The sequence below is a fragment of the Myxocyprinus asiaticus genome, chromosome 6 (genome assembly GCF_019703515.2).
Source record: "Myxocyprinus asiaticus isolate MX2 ecotype Aquarium Trade chromosome 6, UBuf_Myxa_2, whole genome shotgun sequence".
NCBI classification, from domain to species: domain Eukaryota; kingdom Metazoa; phylum Chordata; class Actinopteri; order Cypriniformes; family Catostomidae; genus Myxocyprinus; species Myxocyprinus asiaticus.
In genome coordinates, this window is record NC_059349.1 from 19144176 (window position 1) to 19163984 (window position 19809).

Sequence of the window (19809 nt, forward strand, 5' to 3'; positions counted from 1 at the left end):
TCATCTGTTGGATATTATTGGTCATTGCAGGTATGTGGTTTTGAAGCTGTTTATGCATTAACTTGCTCAAAGCCACGCTAGAGACAGTTTAGCTGAGACAGACCACTTTTATTAACATGAATGGGAGAAATTGGAACACCCAATTAAAGTCGCTTTCAAGGCAAGTTAGTTCACTCAGCGACCATCTTGGGAATGCTCACAGGCAGCTTTTTTCTTTAGATACAAGCAGCAGAAGTACAGCTCCAATCAAAGAATATATTTCAAAGCAGCAGTAAATCTGACAACAATGGTAATATAAATTGTGCTTCTTCAGCTCAGATCACACGCTATATATATATATATATATATATATATATATATATATATATATATATATTCAGGCTGGTCCCAAGTTGACTGACATGCGATTATTGGTGTGTTCAAGTCAAGGCGGAATGGTTGTATTTAAGCGCACATGAACGCCACCACAAGTGGTGTCCGTTTAGTTTCACTTTCACATCTTAAAATGACTTAAATATTGATCTGTTTCTCACCCACACCTATCATATCACTTCTGAAGACATGGATTTAACCACTGGAGTCATATGGATTACATTTATGCTGCTTTTATCTGCTTTTTGGCCCTTCAGATTTCTGGCCACCATTAATTTTTTTATGTATGGACCTGTAGAACTGAAATATTCTTCTAAAAATCTTCACTTGTGCTCAGCAGAAGAATGAAAGTCATGCACATCTGGGATGGCATAAGGGTGAGTAAGTGATAAGAGAATTTGTATTTTTGGGTTAACTATACCTTTAATTAAATATTACAAAGACAAAAAAGCCTCTTTTCAAAATAAGACCAGGAACACTCATTAAGAGAGCTCATTAAGAGAGTAAATGGAGACAATTTTGATTTCTTGTTGAGTTAAAGGTATTGTAAGCGATTTTATTTTTTATAGAATGGAATGCAGAAAATGTTCCTTCTCCCTGAAAGATACTACTGAAATAAGCACTAGACTGTGTATGCAGCTAATAAAAATGTGACCGCGGGTAGCTGCCAAATTCTTTGATCAGCCAATCAGAAGACTTTGATGTATTTTCTGCCTGTCAATCATTTTGCGTGTTCTTATAGTGTAGTAGTTGAAGCGGTTCATTCAGGTTTAATGTCATATTCAGACTCATAACAGTTGTCAGCTGAAGGTGCTATTTTGCTGCTGTTGTATTTGTCAACCGTGAGAAGGTGATGGTCTCGCTGCTATCTTTGGAGGGCGGTGTTTTGGAAAGAGTGGGCACGTCTAATTTAACAGCTCTGTCTTGTGGAAGTTTCAAAACTAATTGCTAACAGCACCTTTAAATATGGTTTTGTTCATAAAAAATAGTTCCCTGTTCATGTTTGAGTCTTTACAAATATCTGTCCAATGTGATCCTCTGCAGAAATGTCAAAACATCACCATGCTGGTGAACTCGCTCTATTTTGACTTCTCTGAAGGAACACAGAAGAATATGTCAACATGGTCAACATCATCTCAGTGAACTGGCACGTCTCGCAGAGAATGCAAGCATCAAGCGTGAGGATGAAGAAAATGAACCTCATGAGACCAGTGACATCATCTTCTTCAGCATCTGCGTTCCTGCCATCATACTCATGTTAATTGCTATTGTGTGGCTGGTGCTCCTATAGGCATGCCACTCATTGGATATATAATGACTTTTCTTGATACACCTCTATTTTTGTACAGTTTGTTTTATGTGTGGTCATCCATGGAAATAAACATTCTGACAATTGAGTTGGCAAATATATTTAAGAACATTATTTTAAGGTAAAAATAGTTACAATTCAATGAGTAAATTACACTGCTGAAAAAATGTAACAATAAAAAAAAAATTTATACACATAAAATAGGTTAAAAAAACAAGTAGTTTATAACTTATAAAAAGTAGGTTCTATAGTTTAAAATGGATTTGTTTTGGTCCCGGGCCTGAATTATTCTCTTTTTTTTATTGTTTCTTTTTGTAATTACTCACAAATGTATTGACTGGTATTTTGCCATCCTTGACCTGTGCTCTCAATTCAGGCTTATGTTTTAAAGCAAAGACAAGAGCCCTCACAGTCCTTCTGTATGCTCCACTAACAAGCCGAGAGCTTTGATGAAACACCTCCCTCTCAATGTTCTCCACCAGACCATGCTCCACCTGAAAAATTAAGAAAATAACAGTAGTTATTGATGTACAATAGAAAATGAATTTAAACTTACTACTAAAGTACTGTAAATGCTATACATTTTAAAATTCCCTGAGGACCTATTAGCTTTTGTTTACAACTATAAGTCAGTATACATACATTAGGTCATAAAAGATATGATGTTTACTTTAAATTTTAGTGTGGACCTTCACCAAACAGTCTCAGTCACCAAAATGTGTACTAACACAATTCCAGAAGCTAGACCAAAAGACTGATGAAAGTATCCACATTGTCAATAGAATGAAAATGATCACAGAGGATCAAGCCTACTGCATGTGCACCCTGTGAGACAAACAACTGTACCTTCAACCCAGTGGCTTCAGAGAGCAGCTTCACAGCATTGCTTCGCAAGCCTTCAGTCTGTTTGTCACAGCGAACTTCTATGGAGGGTTTGTTTGCATGCTCCTCAATAAAGGTTCTCCAGTGTGTGTAAACCTCCCCTGCAAGTGACTTGATTTCAGGATCTTCAGAGTGTTTTCGTAGGTTGTTGACAGTGTGTCCTGAAGAAACATGAATGGAAGTTGTATGAATAGAATGAGAAAAGATTGTGTAACATAGGGGGAGATATAAATGTCTTACCAATTCTGGTAGTCTTCAGCACTTCTTTTGATGGAACTTTCTTGTCTAGCTCTCTCAAGGCGTCTATCATGTTCTCTTTAGGTTGGCCAGGCAGTTCAAGGATCGACTTGTACCTTTCAATGTCTTCAATCACGACCACTCTCTGGAACAAATACAGACATTTATATGAACAATATCAAACCTGGGAAAGATTGATACAGAAGAGCAAAATTATCAATGACATACCCGTAGAGACTCTAATGTTGCTTGTTTGTAACTACACTCCTTTTTTGGTTCCTGCTTCACCCAGTCTGCCTTCGGGACCCGAACAACAAATTTATCCATGATTATTATAAACCTGCTAAGTCAGTGCAGTACTGGATAGATTTACACCAGCTCTAATTAAACTTCGTTCTCAGCTGATAACATTGTACTTTCTGTTAATAATAGAGCTGTATTGTGATTTTTTTGCCGCATACCGGAAGTGTTCGAGAGTCTGTTTGTTTTCCCCTCTTTTTTCAAAATAAAAGTCTACCAAGTTACTTGCCACGAAAAAAAAAAATAACAATAACATGTAAAAATAACAATAATAACGAGAATAAATAAATAAATAATTCAATTGGATATTTAATACACTAATATTTATGTAATACAAATGAAAAAGTTACTGTACAACTAATTGTTGCAAACTAACTTTGAAATGTTTTTATTAAATGACCTACATATCATCTGGCATTACTTTATTACCCAAATCTTGAATTATAAAATAGAGTGACGCATGACGATATTGTATTATTTTTATCTATTTGTTTATTGGACCGAATGAGATCTAAACGCCGCACGCATTGTTGGACCTCGTGCGATCAGTAGTGGACACGTGATCTTTGTGTAAGTTTTAGCGCGGAATTTGGAAGACATCGGGAAGAAGGAGCAAAAAAGACTATATTTAAAAAATAAAAAAAACTCTTAACTCACATGTGCTCGTTTAATATAAACAGTGAACACAAGGTGACTGGTTAAATGTTCAAAGTAAGACTCGAACTGTGCTGCGTCAGTGAAGTTGTTTATCAGATGCATTGCTGGATTTGTTTTTCTCTTAAACTCTGATTAAAAAACTCGGTGAAGACGAAAACAACAAGCGAGGTATGTTATTTTTGATTACCGTAGTAAATTCGGAGGTTACCGTGGGGGTTTAAACGTATATAACTATAATATATTATAACTTTTATATTGGATCTTTTTTGACACACTTAAAATGTTTGAGAATATATATTGTATCTAATGTCATCGAATGTGTTTAGCACATTTTCAGATCTGTGGATTATTGCGGGATTAAATGGAGGTAGCGCCGACTGTCCAGAGCAGCAGTCATCACACTGTTGAGAACAACAGGAGCAGACACAAAATTCCCAGTGAGTAAAACTTGAATATTCTTTGAACTGAATGTGATGTGTGTGTGTTGATCTGACTTGACTTTTTTTATTTCAGTCTGTTGCTTTATTGAAATGTTTAAGACAATTGAAAATGTTTTGTTTTTTTCAGGGGATGTTGAGAAGGACATTGAATATCTGTATGAAGTTGTGCCACAGCTGTCTCGGATTTTTCGTATCGTTGACAAAATCGGAGAAGGTTTGCATGATGAATGGACTTGTGTTTGATTTTTGTCCCCTTTCTGCTGATTGACTTGAACGGAATTAATTGTATCATTGTCATTACAGGCACTTTCAGCTCGGTATATCTGGCTGAGGCGCAGATGACTGATGGTTCAAGAAAGATGTTTGCATTGAAACATCTGATCCCCACCAGTCACCCAATGCGCATAGCTGCTGAACTTCAGTGCCTGACAGTTGCTGGGTGAGTGATCTCTTTCTTACAGTCTCTACTGCCTCTCCGTAGACTCAATAATGCTCTTTGGCTGAACTTGATTCAGTTTGAAATGAGTTTTATTAACTTAAAATGACTATGTATTCTCAACACAAACTTGTTGTGGAGAAAGAACCTAGTTGAATTGGGTAAACCCAACAAAATTTGACATCCCGATGTAACTCTATGTATTAACTAGTCAAAGTAATGTTAGCATGCTAAATACATGCCGGTTGGAAGCACTACAGAGTGTAGTTCAGTAACTATGCTATGGTTAGCACAGCATTTGCTCAGTGAAGCGACCAATCAAATTCATGTGTGACATAATTAGCTCAAGCTCCACTCTTCACCGTAATGGTAACCCCTAAAAACTCCAACATAACAGAGACTCTTTTAAATCTCAACATAAAAAAACATTAAACACTGACTAGTATCCCCCTTTGTATTCATCTTGCACAAAAACATTTAAAATAACACTTGATTTTAACATCCCATGTAAAAGCATACTGGGAAATGGAAATTCCTTGCCCAGTTTCATCAGAGCAACAACACTACATGCCAACACCACAAATATAATTCATGTAGTGCGAACTTAAATGGATTAAGTAAACTTCCATTTTATAAATGTAAATGTATAGAAAGCAAGGAAATCAAATTGTGAAAAAATGGTCTAGAATTTTGTTGCTAATTGTGCTAATTTTAATTAAGTCAATTGAACAAGCAGCAAAAATCCTTTTTTTTATTTATTTTTTTTAAGTGTATTGAGTTTAGACCTTGATCTATCCCCTAACTTGTTAATAAGAGAGTTGCATAATCCATCCTCTTTTATAAGTGATAGACATAATCTTATGTTTTATAAGGTATTTTTGAGTGAAAAGATTTGCGTTTTGAGAATTTAATTTGAACATATCCATTGTCTCATCCTCCCCAGAGGTACAGAAAATGTGATGGGGGTCACATACTGCTTCAGGAAAGAACATCACGTGGTCATTGTTATGCCGTACATGGAGCATCAAACCTTTGTGGTGAGTAACTGCAATACCTTTGCTTTCCACCTAGATGATTAGTCATGAATAGAATAAAATAACACAAGTCTTCATTCCTTCTAGGACATTGTTGGCTCCTTGAATTTTGAGGAAGTGAGGCATTACATCTGCCACTTGCTCAAAGCGCTGAGGCATATTCACAAGTTTGGCATCATCCACCGAGACATCAAGCCAAACAACTTCCTTTTCAATCGACAGAGGAGAGAGTATGTAGCTGATATTCTTGTTACTGTTGTTCTAGTATAATCACTATTATACTACAGTGTTTCCCCTAGGATTTGTTTTTTAAGCAGCTGTGCTGTTGTGCACACATCTTTGAGCCCGCAAAGCTTGAACCCGCATTTAAGCATGTCAGTGCAGAAATAGTTCAGAAAGACCTTAGAATCATTATAGATGGGTTATTCATATTCGCCTTGTTGTGTGTGTTTATTTACCTGGAGCTTTTGACACTTGAAGGGCTCTTGAATCCCAGATAGCTGTACTAATAACTGTCAAATAATGAAATGCCTCAACGCACTATTTTTATTAAACATGAATACAAATAGATATAAACCAGGATTCTAGGATTTAAATCTTAGAGGGGCTCAGTCCCCATTGACACTAAGATGTGCACATTTAATGTATTCCACTCTGTTGCAAAGATGTTTTTTTAAAAAACTGTTTTTACATCATTTAAGCTAAGCAGCTAATATTCAAAATTTTATCATTTTCTATAATAAACATTTATAAAGTTATAAAAATAATCAATCACTTGAAGAGTACAGACAAACCATATAATATTGTAACTGGCTATTTATTGGCAACATGTTTCAGCTGTATTAATCATTCTTTTTTGTTCAGTCGTTCAGAACCAAAACGAGTCTAATTAGACTTTATTAAAATATAAGAGAATTCAGCCGTGTTTATGCATCATAAGCGTTTCCCCGCAAATGACAACAAAGCATAGCTATCATTTTGTGAACTGCTGTCCATGACTGTACAAAAAGAAAACAATATTAGCCTAAAAATAATTATAAGTGATTCAATTACATCCTGATGTCATTGTAATGTCAACAATTACTTTGACTCTTAATTCATCCAGACACTTTTTGTCCTTCTTGTACGAGATTACCAAAGTAAATGAACGACATGCCACCTCCTCTCCTTCAGTCGGTCAACAGATCCTGATCCTCGCTCGTTCAGTGAAGGGGCGTTTTCGTTCAGTGGGTCAAACCAGTAAAATGCTTCTTCACAGCCCACACTCTAATGCTATTGGCTCACGCTAATAGTCAGTCTTTACAGGCATTAATGCTACCAAAGCAGTCTCATGCTTCAAACTAGAACTCATTGGCTTTGAAAGGGAGAGACGTCAGTGAACAAGAAATATGAGTCAGTGTATGCAGGTTAACAAGAATGATTTGTTCACTTAAAAGATTTGTTTAAAAAGATTTAGAAAACATTAATACTACGCATAGCTGACTGGGGCTAGCAATTTATGAACCATGTGAAATTTCAATGGTGGTGCTGCTACTAATTGCATATAGGGAAAACACTACTAGATCCAAAGTGTACTAATTTTTTTTTTACAATTTTGTATTTCAGTAACATTTGTAAGTAACTGGTTTGTTTAAGTGGCCAAAATAATAGCCCGAGTGCAAGTTTTATGCACATAGTTATCATCATGGAATAATTAAGAAATAATGTTCAGTCAGCTAATCATTGTTGCAAAATAGAACCCCACAAGACCCTTTAGCTTAGCATCAGGGGTCTATTTTGTGATCATGATGGACTGACTGTATATTATTCTGCTTATTATATGGTTACTTAACCAAATAAATGGACATGAAGAATTCATTTGAAAAAGATACAGTATATCACAGAGTGATACTAGAGGCATAAACTAGCATAGATTAATAGTAAAACAGTTGCCTGGACCAGTCAGAATCAAGCAGATGGAAGCTTGCTAATTGTTGCTCTTTCTTTTCACAGGTACGCTCTTGTTGATTTTGGCCTGGCACAGGGCACCCCAGACACCCAGATCGAACAGCTAAAGGTTGTGAAATCAAACGCTCATAAAGGTGGTTGGTCTTCAGGAAGGGTGGAGGTTGCACATGGGAAACAGAAACTATTGCCTTTGCCACCCAACACCAGAAATCCTGCTGTCCAGTCCAGCACTAAAGCACCAGCTAAAAGATCCTGCCCACCCTCACGCATTAAACTTACCAAGGTGTTTGCACTGGTCTCTTTTTTGTGTTTGTTAATATGATAGTGGTGGTTATGAGTGGGGGGCGCTTCGAAGTTTACATTTTCATGCTCAGATTGTTTTATTTGAGCTAATGTGCTTTTGTCAAGATTAAATTCCTTTCCTTTGCAAGGAACTGTTGGTTCTTGATAAGGCACCACGGTCTGTATTTGGGGAGAGAAACTTGAACAGCACAAACTCTCATAAAACCAGCACTGACAAAGTGGAGGTTAGCATCTTCTCTTAATTTCGCTGCATTTGATACCTTTTTAATAACTATCAGCCCTTCACCTGTCAACTTGCATTTCAGGGACAGCTTTCAAAGCTGAAAAAAGAGGAGGTTATTCCGCAAAAGATGGTTTCTTCAAAACGCATTTCAGTCCCTGTGAAAACTCCACTGAACGGTCAGAAACAGAAAGCTACCGTTTTGAGTCAGACATTGCGTAATCAGAAACCCAAACCCGCCGCTGTCAGCCAGACACTTACCTGCAGCTGCTACATGACTGACCGCATCTGCAACATCTGCCTGTCTAGGTACACACTCCTTATCAAATGAAATAGTGATGGTATTGTTTGAATTTCATAGTGCAGTTAATAAGAAATTTAACTTCTTTTTTCACAGGAAGCAGCAAGTGGCTCCTAGAGCGGGTACTCCAGGCTTTAGGGCTCCTGAAGTCCTGACTAAGTGCCCTAATCAGGGAACTGGTAAAGTTACCCAACAAAATTAATATTTGTTGCTTATTGTTATTTGGTGTGTGATTCAGCTCTGTTGCTGCATTCCGTTTATCTCGGACAGTCAGAATTGTATTTATTTTATGTCTGGCTCTAGATCTATGTTATGTTTTCAAAGTTTGTTTATTTTGTTATCTCTCTGCAGCTATTGACATGTGGTCAGCAGGTGTTATATTACTGTCACTTCTGAGCGGGAGGTATCCATTCTTCAAAGCTAGTGATGATATGATAGCTCTTACCCAGATCATGACCATCCGAGGATCTAGAGAAACAATAGAGGCTGCTAAGAAGTTTGGTACGTCGTTGTCAGCATGCTATTTCAGATTAATTATTGGAATTAAATGCTTATGCATAGTTTTGTACATTGACGCTTATTTATATGATTTGATCTGTCTGATTGCAGGAAAATCTATAGTGTGCAGTCGGGAGCTCCCTCGGCTGGACCTTAGGATTCTCTGTGAGACCCTGAGAGGTTTGCGATCATGTGATGATGGGTCACTTCCTGTCGAGTTTCAGTCCTCACGTCACCCCACAGAGATAAAACAGGATGCAGACAGCTCAGCTAAGAAACAATTGAGCCAGTCCATCTCAGGCTCACTGAAACGCCCTGCAGAGCTGCAGGAGATGGGCTGGGACAAAGTTCCTGATGAAATATATGACCTCCTGGATAAACTTTTAGATCTAAACCCAGCGACAAGAATAACGGCCTCAATGGCACTGCAGCATCCACTCTTCAAAGACATTAAAGATTAAGTTTTGTGCATCCTTCTAATTGTATTATGTAAAGGGATACACAAATGCATTTATTTTATGTTGTGTGCTGTGTAATTTTGTGTGCTTGTTTAATGTATTTATTAGTCTTATTTTTTGGTTTCTTACATTACTTTGGAGAATAAAGATTCATTTGTTTAATTGTTCAGTGTATTGTTGCGTGTTTTGATTTCCTCATATGTTTGGATAAAATAAACCTTTGTTGAGAACCACCTGCTGTTTTTACCTTTCATTTCTCTAATGATTTGAAAAATAAATAATTGGAAGAGAATAAACACTGCATCTGGAAAACAATGGGGTTTATTCAAAGCTTGGGGGATCATTTCATGTAGCAAAATTGCAAAAATCTAACTGCCATCAAATATTTTCCTAAAACGAGTGATTTTATACACAGGAAGGATGCAAAAATGCAAGAACAAACTGCTAAGCACAGCTCTAACAAATTTAAATGCATCTTCCAATAAAATTCTACCTTTAATCTTAAGTTAATTCGTTCAAATGTTTTTGCATAGTTCACAGTGTTTTTTTGTTTTTGTAACTTACATTTATACAAATTTGAGCATTGTCAACAAATAATAATCCAGCAACATGTTTCACTGTCAAGTCATATAACTCTCAAACGAGTTTTCTGACCTGAAGTGTCTTTTCTACATTAGTGTATTGTACAAACTATTAGATATGTTCAAACATAGATGGTCAAAAATCAGCTGAGTGATCAAATCTTTACAAATACCATGTCAAATATCATAAAAATATCATAAAAATGTAACATTGTAGAACAGTTCTCACTGACATTACATAATCATTACATGCTACCTATACAGTGGAGAGTGATTGGGACCAGTGTCGACACAGACAGGGTAAAAGACAGATGTGGCTAATGTGTGTAAAGCTAATCAAATGCAATCTATGTTTTTTTTTTCCAGACTTTTGCTGCTGTATCAGAAAACTCGTTCCCTTTTTGATTGGTTGTTGATTCCTTGAGGGACCTATTTCTTTGAGAGGTGGCAACAAAATTAAGATTTTGAAGCTGGTTGCTGATAAAGTTTCTCACAAAAGGGCCAGAACCTATTTCCCTCATGACGGTCTGTCTTTAGCTTCAATGATCTCCTCGATTCTCGCCAACACACTTTCTATCAGGTCAAATGTGAAGAGGGCTGACTGCAGAACCTGAGATTGGAACAAAGCCATGTGTCATTAAACATGAATACGTGGAGGGTTAAAGAAAATTCTATATGTCCTATATATCTTCTCCACAGACCCCTGAGTTAGATCACTTGAGCATCAGACAAAGCATCACACAATGTAAGCTTTACTGAACTGAATCACAATATTTCATGAATGCTGATTGATACACAATAATTTACCTGTATCTGCATTTCTGGAGTCATGTTTGGTAGCTTCTCATTGCCAACACTTACTGTGTAGTCTGGTGCTTTAGAGTCTGTTGAACACAAAAATAGGTCAGCAGTCTGACTATAGGAAATCACGGACATAGAAACATTGTGAAGGAAAAGTTAATCTGAAAATGAAAATCAGTCAAAATGTACTCACCCTCATGTCGTTTCAAACTCGTGTGTTTCTTTCTTATACAGAACACAAAAGGAGGTTTTAATGAATGTCTCAATCCATCTTTTCAATACAATGTTTAGCATTAAAAACAGCACTTATTTGCATGAACACGTGCCACTGTGAACAAGCTTCTCTCATGCATTCATGAACGTGCAATGGACATTAAGAGTTTCACTTATCTTAATGTCTTATATTTCGGGTCATTTCTCACCATCATATGTCTTCAGAAGACTTGGAATATGATGCACGAGTCACACGGACTTCTTTTATTATATTTTTGCATCCTTTTTTAAGCTTTAAAGTGAGGCACTTTTCACTGCTATTATTATTGTATTTTAAAGATGGGCCGAGATACTCATTAAACTAGTGCTGTCAGTCAATTTAAATTTTTAATCGCGATTAATTTATTTTTTTTGCAGATTTTGAAAGTACTGAAATTTTACAAGATATATACTTCTTTTCCTGTTAATGCATTTATTTCCATATTAGGAAAGAAAACAAAACAATATATAACAATTTTAACATTTTCCAAACAAAGCCTTCCACAGTATAAGATTACTAAAATAACACCAATTCAAGTAACATTAAACGTTTCCCAAAGTCTAAGTGAGAGTTTGACTAATTGAAAGAACTAGTCTCCCCATAGGTTGCATATTCATTGCAATGGGCATTAAATCTCTTAAATGCCATTGTATTGAAAAGACAGACCGAGATATTTGTTAAAACATCTCCCTTTGTGTTCCATAAGAAAAAAAGTCATGTGGGTTTGGAAAGACATGAGGATGAATGAATAATGACTGAATTTTCATTTTAGGATGAACTATTCCTGTAAATGCAATATGCTGACAGACTTTCTAAATTTACACTGGCGGCCAAAAGTTTGGAATAATGTACAGATTTTGCTGTTTCGGAAGGAAATTGGTACTTTTATTCACCAAAGTGGCATTCAACTGATAACAAATATAGTCAGGACATTACAGATGTAAAAAAACAGCACCATCACTATTTGAAAAAAGTTATTTTTGATCAAATCTAGACAGGCCCCATTTCCAGAAGCCATCCCTCCAATACCTTATCCTCGAGTAATCTTGCTACATTGCTAATTTGGTACTAGAAAATCACTTGCCATTATATCAAACACAGCTGAAAATGATTTGGTTCGTTAAATGAAGCTTAACATTGTCTTTGTGTTTGTTTTTGATTTGCTAGAGTATGCAATAGATTGGCAAGTCTTAAGGTCAATATTAGGTCAAAAATGGCAAAAAAGAAACAGCTTTCTCTAGAAACTCATCAGTCAATCATTGTTTTGAGGAATGAAGACTATACAATGCTTGGGCAAAGAAACACAGACATTGGACAACAGATAATTGGAAAAGAGTGTTAAGGATCTTAACCCCATTGAGCTTTGGTGGGATCAGCTAGACTGCAAGGTGCGTGAGAAGTGCCTGACAAGCCACATCTATGGCAAGTGCTACAGGAAGCATGGGGTGAAATGTCACCTGAGTATCTGGACAAACTGACAGCTAGAATGCCAAGGATCTGCAAAGCTGTCATTGCTGCACGTGGAGGATTTTTTGATTGTAGTTTAAGAAGTTCTGAATTTTTTTTTTAGTAATTTTTCACATTATTAATGTCCTGACTATACATTGTGATCAGTTGAATGCCACTTTGGTGAATAAAAGTACCAATTTCTTTCCATAAGAGCAAACTCTGTACATTATTCCAAACTTCTGGCCACCAGTGTAATATCCTACCTTTTGAACTCCTATTCTCTTTGGTGCTCTTCAGTTCTGCTTCATAATGTGCTTTGGACATGTTCAGGCCAGTACGCAGAGGCTTTAGGTAGTTGTCCTCAATCTTATAAAGCTCAGTCCATATTCCTGTCTGAGGATATCAGAAAGTATACAACATGATGCGTGACTGATCACTGAGTGTATTTCATGTCCTGTGATTACAGAATGGTATTAAAGTAGGTTTGGACTGGCTGTGGTCCAACCATACCTCATTCTCCCATTCTTTATCTCTGATGAGCATGTAACGGAGGAGGTTCAGTGATTCCATGATCCTATTTCATACAGATACCAATTCTGTTAATTCATCTGTTGTAACAAAGACTAGTAGGTAGATTCATGGTTGACTTTGTGAAGTGGCTCTTACCTGTCTAGGTTCTGTAGCAGGTCTGTTTCTGGTCCCTGAGGGAGGCACAGCACTAGCTGCAGCAAAGGCAGCAGATGTTTACCCAGGAACCATTCATTACCATTACCAGGCTAAAAAAAATGTAACAACAACCAATGGAAATCCAATTTTAAAATGTGAAACTTTGAGCAATAGAAATAAGATATATTATTATTTATCTTACAATACCTTCAGGGAAAATTCAATCTGATTTTTGATGTTCTTGATTATGTATCCTTCGACCCCTGCATGGTGACTTGTTTTCAACATGCCTCTGAAAATGGGATTGTCATAAATTAAACCTATAATAAGCAAGAATTGGTTACATGTAAAAAATAAAATAAAAACTCATATCAACAGCTAAGCTATGAGTTTATGTACTTCCTGACTTTGTGTTGTTTTTTGGTCACTTTCACAAACAAAAAGTACAATGATCCTACCATGTTTTTTGGACGTGTACTATGGTAGCTGTACCAAACACCTAATGAAAGTGCCTAACCCTAACCTAACCTAACTCTAATAACAAGATCAAGGTAGTTGGACACTGTCAAGAATGACACGGACAGGAGCTTCTAAGATCAAAAGAATGCCGTCAATGACCGTGACAGCTGGAGGAACTTTATCCATCGGATCACCAAGAGTCAGACCCAACTGAACGGATAAAACAACAACTATAGTTGAGGTACCATGGTATTCTTTGAAGTGCCTTTGAGTACCATTTAAATACGATGGTGCATAATAATGGTATGGTAAAGTAACTTGGTATTTCCACAGTACTTTTTTGTAAGGGTTGTGTTTTGTAAGTTTCCATTTTGAAATGTTGTCTCATAAAAAGGACTCACCTGAAGAACTTGTACTTGGCCTCTGTGTTGAATTTGTCAATACTCAGCTGGAAGACTTTAAGGCCTTTTGTTCTCTGTGGTGTGGGCAGAAACAAATCAACATCAACCATGATAACAAACATATTTCCTTGCCAATCACACATTACAAATTGCCTCCTCTCAAAAGAACTCACTTACCAAATTCTGGTCTGGACACAATGTCATAACTTTGACTACGTTCTAAGGAGAAAAAAATTAAAATTGAGAATAAAGCCTCACTTAAATCAAAAGGTGTTTAAAATCTTGAAGAATAGTGGGACTGAGAATGTTTACCTGAGGAACACTGAAAAATGTCTTTAGTTCCAGAAGATCCACTAGTAAACTGTTATCTTCAACTCTGATGAGACTTTTTTCATACAATTCCTATGACAGAAGAATTAGAGATGATGGCCATAAGTCATATATGCAGTCAATGGGCATGGCCAGGAGTTTTTGTATTTTCGTGCAAGCATGCACTAAATCTAGGCGCAAGTGGGCTTGGCGAAATTGCACGTGCAAAGCACTAATGGGCTGGGTCAAGTGCAATTTTGAAGCGCCCTTGCGCACTGACCTATTTCTCAGGAAAATAGGAAATTGCGCTTTGCGCTACTTCATTTACATAAAATACACCCACAGTTTGCACACATACACCCACAGATAGCGCAAACACTCCCACCCACGGCCACTTGCGCTTTGCACTGGCACGAAAATTGCACTTAGAATTAGCACTCTCACGAAAATTGGATAAGACTCACTGAAATAGAGCCCCTTATGTCAATATAATGTTAATAATGTATAATGTTATTGTTGTAATTAACATTCTTACTAATCCTTTCTGCCGATGGGATTCTTCAGTTCTATGAATAAATAAAAAATATAAAGTAACATGAGAAACAGAATTGAAACGTGTGTTCCATAAGACATACTATACTGAAGTTTAGATTCACTTTGCATTTTGTTGATATGAAGTAAAAAGGCTCTAAGACATACCTGCTTAACAGAAGTTCAATATATTCCATGTTGCACTGAAGAACAAAAACTGGGCTGGGAAAAAAGCACAGTAAACAAAGAACAATTCCACTTCAGTGATAACATAAAATGCTTTCTGTAGATTGATTCTACATTCATTTAAATTAGTTAAATTAAAGGAATATTCCAATACAAGTTTAGCTCAATCGACAGCAATTGTGGCATAATGTTGATTACCATAAACATTTCTTTTGACTTGCTCCTTCTTTTCTTAAAAAAAGCAAAAAGTCTGGGTTACAGTGACACACAATGGAAGTGAATGGGGCCAATCTGTATATGTTAAAATACTCACTATTTCAAAAGTATAGCCATAAGACATAAAAAATATGTATGTTAACATGATTTTAGTGTGATAAAATCGCTTAATAACCTTTTCTGTGTAAAGTTATAGTCAATTTTACAACTTCTTTGCCATGACGTTGTAATGTCAACAAACTCTAAAACGTCTGTAAAAATTATGATTTAAACAACTTTACAGCTCAAACAATACATGAGTTTTAACAGAATAATTAATGTAAGTGATTTTATAAAATTATAAGCTTCACATTTATGCCTTTAAACCCTCCAAAAATTGGCCCCATTCACTTCCATTGTAAGTGCCTCAATGTAACCTTGATTTTTGCTTTTTTTAAAGAAAAGGAGGGGCGAGTCAAAATTATTTTTTGTGCAACATTTTCCCACAAATGCTGTCGAATGAGCTTAACTTATATTGAAACCGGAAAATTCCTTTAAGTGCTTCTTTCTTTACCTGAGAACAGCTGGAAAGATGTCCATGGTGATATGATCCACAAAGAGCAGGTGGGACATGCAGGCCAAAGACTCTTTTGGATACCTGACCTCCTCTTCAAGAAAGCCTGGTACCTCCCTTTTCTTCAGTATATTGCGACTTAACAAATCTGGGAGTGACTCGCCAATATTTGACAAAATTATCTGTAAAAATGGTGTGTAATACGCATGAGAAACATATGTCAAGAAAACATGACTGATTTATGTTTTGAATCAATAGTCAATTTGAATACATTTAAATTTAGCCTAATTAACATCAATAAAAAACTGCAAAATTTTACCAGAATCTCTGTGGCGAATCCTCTGAGAGGGGACTTCTCAAATGTGTCTGGATCTTTCAACTGCACCTCCAGTAGAGGCTCGCTTAAACTCTTCATGCAGCTTGAGAGATGACAGAAAGCAGATTGTTTTAAATAACATGCTGGACTCAAGTGGGCCTCAATTGAATGAAGCAATTAAACAGGCACCTACAACTTTAGGAGTTCCACTCGGAGCTCATTGTCCTTTGATATCCTGTTGTTATCCTTTATAATCTCCTTGATCTCCTCAACAAAGGGCTTTACAAATTCTAGAAGAGCAGTGCAGCAACGGCACAAGCCAAAAACATCGTCTTCTTCCTGCTCTTTGCTGATGGGCACCGGCAGTCTGGCCACCTGGCTGAGCAACGTGGAGAGAGCCATGCCCAATGATGAGGGCTTCTTCATACCCAACCTCAGCAGTACTGGGAGGGACAAAAGCAGTTGGGTTTTTTTCGGGGGGGGGGGGGGATTCAGTTAGTTAGGATACATTCAAGCAAGCAGCCATATCACCCTGTAGCTCTAGACTGGTTACCCACTGAAGCTAAGCAGGGTTGAGCCTGGTCAGAACCTGGATGGGAGACCTCCTGGGGAAAACTAAGGTTGCTGTTGAAAGAGGTATTAGGGAGTCAAGCAGGGGGTGCTCACCCTGTGATCTGTGTGGGTCCTAACACCCCAGTACAGTGATGGGGACACTATATTGTAAAAAGGCATGTTAAACCAAGGTCCTGACTCAGAGTAGAGGTGTAACCCTGGTATCCTGGCCAAATTCCCCCATTGGCCCTTATCAATCATGGCCTAATAATCCCCATCCCTGAATTGGCTACATAACTCTACTCTCTCCTCTCCACCAACAGCTGGTGTGTGGTGAGTGTACTGGTGCACTATGGCTGCCATCACATCATCCAGGTGGATGCTACACACTGGTGGTGGGTGAGGAGAGTCCCCTGTTCAGTATGTAAAGCACTTTGAGTGTAGTGTCAGAAAAGTGCTATATAAATATAACATCAATTAATTCATTCATTCAAAACTGCCTTTATCAACAAAGGTAAGATTTGTTGACTTTCACAAACCCTTGTGACACACCACCATTGAAATAAATGGATTTGGTGTATTCTCTGATGCAGTGTGTAAGCACCCATAAAATGGCTAAATTTAGAGATGCAACTTTTCCAACAGTGTTTTAGTACAGTAGCTTTCAGAAGCATGCTAAAACTCTCTAAGAGAACTTACATCTATAAATTCCGACAACCACCAACCAAAGCACTACTAACTAGTAGTGGCTGCACGACAACTTAGTCGACAACTAGTCGTGATGTCAGGCGGACATGGGATCTAGAGTGCAGGATGGGGATGCATTCCTTCATGTCATCGTACTCCAACTAGAAACACTTTTCTAACTGTCGCTGGATCGCGCTCTTGAAGGAGCGAACAGCAACCAAGTTAGATATCCAAACACAAAGTTGTGCTGATAATGTTGAAAATCACTAACTAGTGCTAGCGGGTACCTTTTTAAATTATTATGCATAGCACTAGTATCTCTGTTATCTTTGAAGGCTACTTTGCATATATTGGAGGTTACTGTAGCATCGGTGTCATCTTTATCAAAGTACATTTAAGCCACTTCGCGCTTTCAGTGCAGAGCCATCAGTTTCCACATCTGCTGGCACGTTTCCGAAATGGCAGAGGAAGACTAATTTACATTCATGTGTAAAGCGATAACTGATTGGACGATTCAGTGCTATTAATCGGGGGGGGGGCCTGGGTAGCTCAGCAAGTAAAGACGCTGACTACCACACCTGGAGTCGCAAGTTTGAATCCAGGGCGTGCTGAATGACTCCAGTCCGGCTTCCTAAGCAACCAATTGGCACGGTTGCTATGGTGGGCAGAGTCATGTTGGGTTAACCTCCTCGTGGTCGCCATAATGTGGTTCTTGCTGTCAGTGGGGTGCATGGATGCCACGGAGAATAGCGTGAGCCTCCACACACGCTACGTCTCCACGGTAACACGCTCAACAAGCCACGTGATAAAATAAGCAGATTGACGGTCTCAGACGCGGAGGCAACTGAAATTCGTCCTCCACCACCCGGATTGAGGCGAGTCACTACGTCACCACGAGGACTTTGAGTAAAATAAAATAATCATCAGGAAAGCGCTAACTGATAGGTCAGAGAAACTGTAATCCAACCCCTAATCCTAACCCTAACCAATCAGGTAGAGCTTTCTTCATTAATATGAATGAGTCTTCCCTTGCATCCTACGTTTCGGAAATCCGCCACCCGCTGAATTTCATACAGACGCGTTTTGTAAAGTGAATTTTGTAAAGCGATTAGTCCACTCCAGGCTGACAGTGTCGACTACATTAGTAATAGTCGACTAGTCGAGTCCTTGCAACCCTTACCAACTAGTACATTTTGAAAATAGATCATTTTGTACATTCCTAGTCAGCTGATGTTGTCTTATACATGGAGCATGGGCTTATGATTCAGTGATTAAAGAGATGAAGAATATTCACCTGTTTGTAAAGGCTTGAGGAGAAGAGTCAGTGTCTCAGCGATGGAGCCGGAGTCAGCGTCCTCCACCTGCTCAAGCAAACCTACCAGAAGCTCTTTAGGATTGCAAACCTGTACACAGAACTACATTGTGAAAAGTTGGAAGCAGCATATAAGTCTGATGATGGTTGTGATCAAACAGCAGTTTAAAGATTAAACCAAAAACAACCTCCAGCAGATATGAGAGGATGGCATGGCAGTGGGGAAGATTTCTGTCTTCTTTCTTCAGGAGGATCTGCACCAGTGGACCCAGAAGATTCCAGCCCATGCATCTCACAACGTTCTTGAATGTAAAAAAGGGAGAAAGCTTATTGAATTTGGCCTAAAAATCAGTCACCATACATCACAATATAGACTAGAAGGTGCCCAACTCGCCTTATTCTTCTCATCAACTAGAATGCTGAGAACTTGGGCACTGTCGCCTTGCTCTATGCAGGTTCTTCCAGCGTTGAGGAATAAATCATAATCCTCTGGTGAGAAGATTTCATCCTTGATTGCTTGCTGGAGAAAAAGAAAGATCACATAACTGCAGCTTACTGTAGACGAGACATTGTGAATGTAACACAAATTCATATCTAGACACTTACACATCTCTGGACAACATCACTGAGCTGTTCTTGAGCCATTCCGATGTTTCGAAACGTCTTCTCTTACCACAGCTCTCTGTAAAAATGGTGCAGGCGGCTTAATGATCGATCATGACATGTTTACGAAGAGCAAGACCTTGTCAGACTCCCTCCAAGTCTAATTATGAGCATTATCATAAAAACAAAACTCAGGAGAAATAAAGACTAGAGAGAATATTCTTATGCGCATTCATAAACAGACCCTCACCCTCCCAAAGAGAGGCTTTATAAATGTTTGAATTAAATTAAAGATGATTATTACACCCATTAGCTAGATAGAAAAATATCTCTATATATGCGTGCGCAATACCAGCTCTATAAAAAGACATTATGCTTTCGAGTAGCATTCTATAAACAAAGCTCCTCAATTATTTGGTTGAGAAAATACACGTCTGCTAACTAGGATATAAAGCGCAATTACTTACAGCTAGATTTAAAAGAAGCAGCGCCGCATGTTTAAGCGCTGCGGCGGAATAAAGTATGTCACGGACGGCTTGC

At 37.8% G+C, this 19809-nt stretch overlaps 3 protein-coding genes across 5 annotated transcripts; 1 reads left to right on the forward strand and 2 right to left on the reverse strand.

The window, feature by feature from the left end:
* Window positions 1–1703: 1703 nt before the first annotated feature.
* tceanc2 (transcription elongation factor A (SII) N-terminal and central domain containing 2) lies at window positions 1704–3320 on the reverse strand. Its single transcript, XM_051700456.1, has 4 exons — window positions 3029–3320; window positions 2804–2945; window positions 2528–2724; window positions 1704–2175 (listed from the first exon to the last, which is right to left on the reverse strand). The coding sequence occupies exons 1-4, from the start codon at window positions 3125–3127 to the stop codon at window positions 1981–1983; spliced, it is 633 nt and encodes a 210-aa protein (XP_051556416.1). The 5' UTR covers window positions 3128–3320; the 3' UTR covers window positions 1704–1980.
* A 282-nt stretch (window positions 3321–3602) lies between these two features.
* Window positions 3603–9624, forward strand: LOC127442427 (cell division cycle 7-related protein kinase-like). 3 transcript variants are annotated; one of them, XM_051700453.1, is made up of 12 exons: window positions 3603–3925; window positions 4084–4194; window positions 4325–4411; window positions 4501–4636; window positions 5577–5670; window positions 5755–5897; window positions 7660–7897; window positions 8046–8141; window positions 8223–8446; window positions 8535–8617; window positions 8790–8939; window positions 9048–9624. In XM_051700453.1, exons 2-12 carry the CDS (start codon window positions 4119–4121, stop codon window positions 9395–9397), a joined length of 1677 nt encoding a protein of 558 aa, XP_051556413.1. In that variant the 5' UTR covers window positions 3603–3925; window positions 4084–4118; the 3' UTR covers window positions 9398–9624. The 3 variants fall into 3 exon arrangements, with proteins under 3 accessions (XP_051556413.1, XP_051556414.1, XP_051556415.1); XM_051700454.1 differs by having other exon boundaries at window positions 4095–4194; XM_051700455.1 differs by lacking the exon at window positions 8046–8141.
* A 73-nt stretch (window positions 9625–9697) lies between these two features.
* On the reverse strand, window positions 9698–19809 carry LOC127442426 (glomulin-like). Its single transcript, XM_051700452.1, has 19 exons — window positions 19737–19809; window positions 19273–19348; window positions 19061–19186; window positions 18855–18968; window positions 18649–18757; window positions 16309–16558; window positions 16119–16218; window positions 15800–15981; window positions 15013–15066; window positions 14849–14879; window positions 14317–14406; window positions 14182–14223; window positions 14005–14078; window positions 13352–13436; window positions 13145–13254; window positions 12989–13052; window positions 12742–12871; window positions 10783–10859; window positions 9698–10585 (listed from the first exon to the last, which is right to left on the reverse strand). Exons 2-19 carry the CDS (start codon window positions 19309–19311, stop codon window positions 10493–10495), a joined length of 1770 nt encoding a protein of 589 aa, XP_051556412.1. The 5' UTR covers window positions 19312–19348; window positions 19737–19809; the 3' UTR covers window positions 9698–10492.